Genomic DNA, 7357 nt, shown 5'->3' on the forward strand with positions numbered 1-7357 from the left:
AGTGGCAGAGGCGCCTGCAGCTGCCAATCCCCAAAATATTCTCTGATGACACAGCTGGAGGACAAGAGCCCAGACTGGCTCCTCCAGGCCAAGTTTAGAGCAGGCGGGACCACCTGCCCCCCGCCCTAGCCCCAGTTCCAGCCCCCGCCCCAGCCCTTCCCCCCAGGACTGGGCCAGCAGCTACGTGGTTGAAAGGGGCCCCAGAAGCTCTGCGGGGCTGGCGCGCTCTGTCTCCCTGACAAGGAACGCTTTTAGGAGCTGGCAGACCCCAGCTTCCAGGCTCCTGCCCCACCTGGTGTCACCTCTGCGCTGGGTGCTGGGTTGTGAGAGAGAGAGAGAGAGAGAGAGAGAGAGAGAGAGAGAGAGAGAGAGAGAGTGTGTGTGTGTGTGTGTGTGTGTGTGTGTGTGTAGCGGGGAGGGGTTGTACGTGTGGGTCAGGTCACTTGGGGTGAAAGCCCTCGCCAGCCCCTCCCCCACATTCCTGGCGGGAGTGGGAGATAAGGCTCAGGGCCACAGACATCTACGTCAGAGATAGGAGGTCTCAATGCCATGGGCAGGGGCAACTGGACTGCGGGGCGTGGGAAGGGCTGGGGAAGACTGGGGTGAGAAGGGTAGAAGAGGGCGGGTGGTGGGATGGGGAGGGCAGAGTGGGGAGGCCTGGGCAGACCCTGGCAGAAGGGGCACGGGGCAGGGTGCGAGTTCACCGTTGGCAGGGCCAGGTGAACTATGTGGCCTCAGCTGCTCCTCTTGCTGCTGGCCCCACGGGGTGGGCATGGCTGCCATGGGCCGGAGGTGGACCGGGAACTTGTCCTGGCCAAGGTGAGGGCCCTGTTCCTGGATGCCTTGGGAGCCCCTGCAGTGACTGGGGAAGGTGGGAGTCCTGGAGTCAGGCGTCTGTCCCGAAGACATGCTGTGAGGGGCTTCATGCGCAGGGGCTCTGAGCCCGAGGAAGAGGATGTCTCCCAGGCCATCCTTTTCCCGGCTACAGGTAACGAGGGTGGGGAGCTGGCACCTTGACTTTGGTAAACAGTGTGGTACTGCAGGGGCTTGGGAGCCAGGCAGGTCTGCGTTTGAATCCCAGACCTGCGACTCAATTGGCCTTGCAGTAATGGACCAGTTACTGAACCTTCCTGAGCCTCTGTCTCCTCATCTGTGAAAAGGGCAATAATGCCTACCTCTCAGGATTAAGTGAGATGGTGTATCTAGCGTGCATGGTTCACAGGAGGCATTTGGGAGATAGTCGTCTGGGAGGCCAAGGGTCTCTAGGGACAGAGGTATCTGGGCATGGGCCCCTTCCTGCCGTCTTTCCTTCTATCTTGGCTTTTGTTCCCTGCTCCAAACACTGTTTCTTTAGCCCCAGGTAGCTGAGACTTGAGAAGATATCAGGGATGCAGGAGAAAGATTAGCTGGGAAACTAGTCTACCTTCTCTTGAGTTCTCTCCTCATCTCCCCATGTTGCACTGACTCAATGAGTAAAGCCCTCCTCTGGCTAAACTTTCTTGTAATCTGGCCCGCTTTGCTCTCAGAGAGGATCCCTTGCCTCCCTGCACTTCGGGCCCCGTGCAGCACAGTGAGTGTGGCTTTGGGATCAGGCAGAATCCCAGCCTGGCTACTTAGTAGTTAAATGACAGTTCATCTTTCTAAACCTCCGTTTTCTTATCTGCAAAATGGATCAATTGTGAGGTTTATATTGAGATAACCCACATAACAGTACAGCCCCAGTTGCCAGTTCTTCAACTCATGCTGGTTCATGATCGTTTGGTGCCATCTATATACCTGTCAGGGGAAGGATGCCAACTGCATCTTCTTAGAAAGCACTGTCCTCGTTCTGAGTTACATCCTTTCTCCTCCCCCCTCCTCCTTCTCCTTCCTCTTGGTGTTAACCTGCCTTTTTAAGGTGGAATTATTTTAAAGACTTTCTCATGCAATATTTCTGACACATAAAAAGACATAAAGAGTAATATAACGAGTGCTTGTGTACACAGCATTCAAGGTACCATTTCATAGTATCACATGAACAAAAATTTAAATATAACTATCAATTCTAGACGTCGATGAGGGGAGAAAGTGCACGGCCTCTTACACATCGCTGATGGGAATATTAATTGGTAAAACCACTTCAGAGAGAAGTTGGCAACGTCTGGTGTTTTTGAAGTCCTTTAACGATGAAATAACAAACGGGGGGCCTCTGTCAGCTCCCCCGGAGACTGAGGAGGGTCCCGCATCTGGCAAAGCACTCCGTAGAGCGCTTGGCAAGCCCATGAGTGGCAGCCACATCCCTCCTGCTGAGGAGGAGGGTCCCGGGTTCTGCCAGTCAGGGCTGCTCTCTCCCTTCCCTCTGCCTCCTACAGGTGCCAGCCTCGGGGACGAGCCAGCTGCCGGAGAGCTGGCCCAGGAGGCCAAGGAGGGCCTCTTTACATATGTGTTCCGGCCATCCCAGCACACACGCAGCCGCCAGGTGACGTCGGCCCAGCTGTGGTTCCACACGGGACTGGACAGGCAGGAGACAGCAGCCGCCAATAGCTCTGGGCCCCTGCTAGGCCTCCTGGCACTGTCATCCGGGGGTCCCACAGCTGTGCCCGTGTCACTGGGCCAGGCACCCCCTCGCTGGGCTGTGCTGCACCTGGCCGCCTCTGCCTTCCCTCTGCTGACCCATCCCGTCCTGGTGCTCCTCCTGCACTGTCCTCTCTGTTCCTGCTCAGCGCGGCCCGAGGCCACCCCCTTCCTGGTGGCCCACACTCGGGCCAGGCCTCCCAGCGGAGGGGAGAGAGCCCGCCGCTCCACGCCCCCGCTGCCCTGGCCTTGGTCTCCCGCCGCGCTGCGCCTGCTGCAGAGGCCTCCGGAGGAACCCGGCGCGCATGCCGACTGCCACAGAGCGGCCCTCAACATCTCCTTCCAGGAGCTGGGCTGGGAACGGTGGATCGTGCACCCTCCCAGTTTCATCTTCCACTATTGTCATGGGGGCTGTGGGCTGTCCACCCCGCCGGACCTGTCCCTGCCAGTCCCCGGGGCACCCCCTACCCCTGTGCAACCCCTCTCTTTGGTACCAGGGCCCCAGCCCTGCTGCGCTGCTCTCCCAGGGACCATGAGGCCCCTACGTGTCCGCACCACCTCGGATGGAGGTTACTCTTTTAAGTATGAGATGGTGCCCAACCTGCTCACGCAGCACTGCGCTTGCATCTAAGGGAGTCCTGCTGGTGGTCGAGTCCCCACCATTACCAGCCTGGAGGAAGGGCAGGGTTGCCACCTCCCCGCTCCTTCCACCTCTCTGCCTGGAGGCTCCCCTCCCTATCCCGTCCCTGTCCCACGGGTAACGTGACAATAAACAGCATAGTGCATATGACTCGGTGTGTATTCTTAGGCTTCTCTGACACGTTGTGTGTGTCGGGGTGAGGTCTGGGCCCCGGGAGCATGGGATTGTGGGATCTCAGGTCACTCAGCCTCACTTGACCTCAGAGATGTGGGGTTCACCAGCTGTAATTGGATGTGTATCTGGTAGGAAGCTACAATGCTTGGGGATGACAAAAAGGTGCTTCCCAGCTCAGGACAGGCACTCTGGAGCCAGAACTGGCCCTCATACAGGCCGGACCTGATGTGTCGGTTGGGTGGCCTGCTGTGCACACCTCATAGTCCCTACGCCCAAGTGGCCTAACCGCCCCCTCCTTGCCACGCTCTGCCCTAGCTGATGGACGCCTAGCTCAAGGTCTGATTTATAGATGTGCCCTGTGTATCTTTACATAATCCCTTAACTCAGCCCTTAATGTCAGACGGTGGAAAGGCAGAGAAACCATTTGCTCTTGTGTGAACTTGTGCCCACACCGAGAGCCCAGAGTGCACAGAGTCCTCTTCTTTTCTTTTCTTTACGTTGCATCTCCTTTCAGTCCATTCTGCCCCACCTTGACTGGGCCCCGCTTCCCTGGCCTTCCTGCTTTCTTTTTCACTCTCCTCCTTCTCCCCTTGGTCTTAGTATCCTCCTGCCCTGCCCTAGGTCCTGGCTCTCAGCCAGTAGGTTCCATCCAGTCTCCCTTTAAGGTGTGTGTGTGTGTGTGTGTGTGTGTGTGTGTGTGTGTGTGTAGGGGAGGGTTGGGGATGTTCAGGTCCCTCAGATTGAAACTCTAGAGCACTTTCTGTTGTTGACTGGACAACTGCAATGTGTAGTTGTGCTAACACAAGACTCAATGGGGTGTGGAGTGGGCCGGTAAAGTTCCTGCCCCAGGAAGGGGTGTGGAGGGGGGAGAATCCCATCCTGTCACCTTAGGCTAATGCCTTCTCCCTGCTTGAGCTGAGCTGGGTGAGCTATTGTTCCTCACAGCACCAGAGCCCCCAGGGCAGCCCACTCCCACTGCATGAGGCCGGGTCTCAGTTGATGCTGCTGCTAGGGAGTTGGGAACCCGCGTGTTCACAGGCCTGGGTCTCTCCCAGCACCTTCATCGACACCCAGCATTGCAACTGGTATACTCAGGGCCCCTGGGCTCCCTACTCAGGCGGGGGACTGGGGAGAGGGCTGGTTGGGCTGGGCCAGTGGTGAGAATGGGAGATTTTCCTCAAGGCCGTCTAAGCACCGCTCTCTCCCTGTCTGGCTTCCCTTGCCTGGTCCCCCCTGCCCTGAGCGAGACTTGTCCCTGGGATCTTCAATCCTCCTACTAGGCGTAGGATGCTCCCTCTTCCTGCTGGGGCCATCTAGGACCCTGTGATGTCCAGACTTTCCCTGTGCCAGGGATGTGGATGTCATCTGAGGGCTGGGGACACTCTACCTAGAGCCACAGGGTTCTCTACTAGGCCAGTTAGCAGATGGGTGTTGCTAGGGAAGTGTTTTCACATATCTGATACAGAGTGAGAGAAATGAGTGCCACGTAGTAACTTTCACAAAGCCAAAGGTATTCTTTCTAAAGGGCTGCCCTGTATTCTAAAACTATCCTTCCCGTGTGTGTATGTGTGTCAATATATTATTTCTTTTATGATACTTTAGTGACGGTAGACGGTAGGGGTTTTGTTTGTTTGTTTGTTTTTAAGTTTTTACATAACAAAATTAAAACTTGGCAATTCTAATTTGGATCCTAAGATTTTTCTTTGTAATTTTGCTGCTGAAATATGTGAAATCTCTAAATCTGTGAAATCCTAAAGTCTGGGAGTCACTGGTCTGGGCCACCCTTCCAGGGTCTTTAAGGCCTTTGATTCCACTAACTTAGCAAGTCAGGAAGAAATGTCCACCCCTCCCTAAGAGGGGCCAACAGTGGCTAAGAAAATCTGTCTTCACTCCTGGCCATGAGACTAAAAGCAGTAGACTTCAGAGATTTTCCCTGTTCCTAGTGGTAATCATTAGAGACATTTCGAATAATCTTCATTCAGAGACAAATTGAACAGGAAATTCAACTCAAACTGGCTTAGACCAAAAAAAAAAAATAGAATTTAAAAAATCACTGGTTTATGACAAGTCCACAAGCATAGCTGGCTGAGGTATGGCTTGATTCTGGGATCAAAAGACACTACTGTACCAGGATCCAGCTATAGGCTCTACATCCCCTGAGTGGGCTCCATCCCAGGTCCAAGGCAGCCTGGGCAGTTCCAGGCTCTCATCATCACACCACTTGGTCTAGCAGGAGGGAGTTTGCTTATAGAAGTCCCAGATTGGGTCTTGGTGGCCTGACTGTCCTGATTAGGGTCATGTGCTCCTCCAGGAAAGGTGGCTGAGGGAACAGAATGAGTTAATGACTTAGATCATGTGTCCTACCCCTGGAGTCCAGGGCCTAAAGCACAAGGTGAAGTTATCACCTGCTTCCCCAAAGCAGAGTGCAGTTACCACACAAAGATGGGATAGATGCTGAAAGAAAAGTACTGCTGGTTCCTCCTCCTAATTATCTCTCAAATCAAGCCCTTTCTCTCTCTCTACATAGACACTATTTTGCCATTTAAGAGGAAATTCTATTTTTTTAAATTGGAGTATAATTGATTTATAATAATTGTGTTAGTTTCAGGTATACAGCAAAGTGATTCAGTTATATACATATTTTTTCAGATTATTTTCCATTATAGGTTATTGCAAGGTATTGAATATAGTTCCCTGTGTTCTACAGTAAATCCCTGTAGCTTATCTAATTTATGTATAGCAATTTGTATCTGTTAATCCCATACTCCTAATTTATCCCTCTCCCCAACTCCCTTTCCCCTTTGGTAACCATAAGTTTGTTTTCTATGTCTATGAGTCTGTTTCTGCTTTGTATATAGATTAATTTGTATTACTTTTTAGATTCCACATGTAAGTGATATCATATAATATTTGCCTTTCTCTGACTTACTTCACTTTGGTATGATATTCTCAAGGTCCATCCATGTTGCTGCAAATGGCAATATTTCATCCTTTTTTATGACTAATATTCCATTATATAGAATATTCATATATATATATACACATACATATATACGTGTATGTATATATATATACACACACTACATCTTAAACCAATCACCTGTTGATGGGCATTTGGGTTGTTCCCATGTCTTGGCTACTGTAAATAGTGCTGCTATGAACACTGGGTACAAGCAGCTTTTTGAATTAGAGTTTTTGTCTTTTCTGGATATATGCCCAGGAGTGGGATTGCTGGATCATATGGTAGCTCTATTTTTAGTTTTTTAAGGAACCTCCATAGTGTTTTCCATAGTGGCTGCACCAATTTATATTCTAAAGGGCGATCCTTGATTGAGCTATTCAGCAGCCTCCTTAACCAGTCTCTAAGCAGTCACTCCCTACCTCTCCAGTCCATGTCACACCTGGTGCCGAGAGGATAACTTCTTTGGTGATTTTGTCCCTTAGGTGATTGAAAAACTTGTCTACCCGAAGTTCAACCTGCTTTGTGTGGTATAACAGCCCTTTACAACAGACCCTACACCTATCCTTGCAGACTTGGATGATACAGTCATGAGCTAAGGGATGCCAGCAGCCTCTACAGGTTGGAAGAAGCAAAGAACAGATTCTCTCCCGCAGTCTCCAGAAGGAGCCTGTGATTTGTTACTTTACATGGCAAAGGGGACTTTGCAGATGTGATTAAGGTTACTACAGACCTTAAGGTGGGGGGAGATAATTGTGGATTATCCAGTAAGCCCAATCTAATCCCATGAGCCCTTAAAGACAGAGAATATTTCCTGGCTGCTGTCAGAGAGTTGTGATGATAGGGAAGAATCAGAGAGATGCAGTGTTGCTAGCTTTGAAGATGGAGGAAGGGGGCCAAAAGCCAAGGAATACAAGCAGCCTCTAGAAGCGGGAAAGGCAAGGAAATGATTCTCCCTCAGAGCCTCTTGAAAGGAATGCAGTCCTGCCTTCACCTTGATTTTAGCCCAGTGAGACCCATACCAGACTTCT

The 7357-nt window shown here is 51.7% G+C and overlaps 1 protein-coding gene across 1 annotated transcript; it reads left to right on the forward strand.

The window, feature by feature from the left end:
- Positions 1–726: 726 nt before the first annotated feature.
- INHA (inhibin subunit alpha) lies at positions 727–3314 on the forward strand (the record flags this gene model as incomplete). Its single annotated transcript, XM_081242154.1, has 2 exons — positions 727–988; positions 2352–3314. 2 exons carry the CDS (start codon positions 727–729, stop codon positions 3182–3184), a joined length of 1095 nt encoding a protein of 364 aa, XP_081098280.1. The 3' UTR covers positions 3185–3314.
- Positions 3315–7357: the final 4043 nt, after the last annotated feature.

Source organism: Mesoplodon bidens (genome assembly GCF_964165515.1).
Source record: "Mesoplodon bidens genome assembly, chromosome: 8".
Lineage (NCBI taxonomy): Eukaryota > Metazoa > Chordata > Mammalia > Artiodactyla > Ziphiidae > Mesoplodon > Mesoplodon bidens.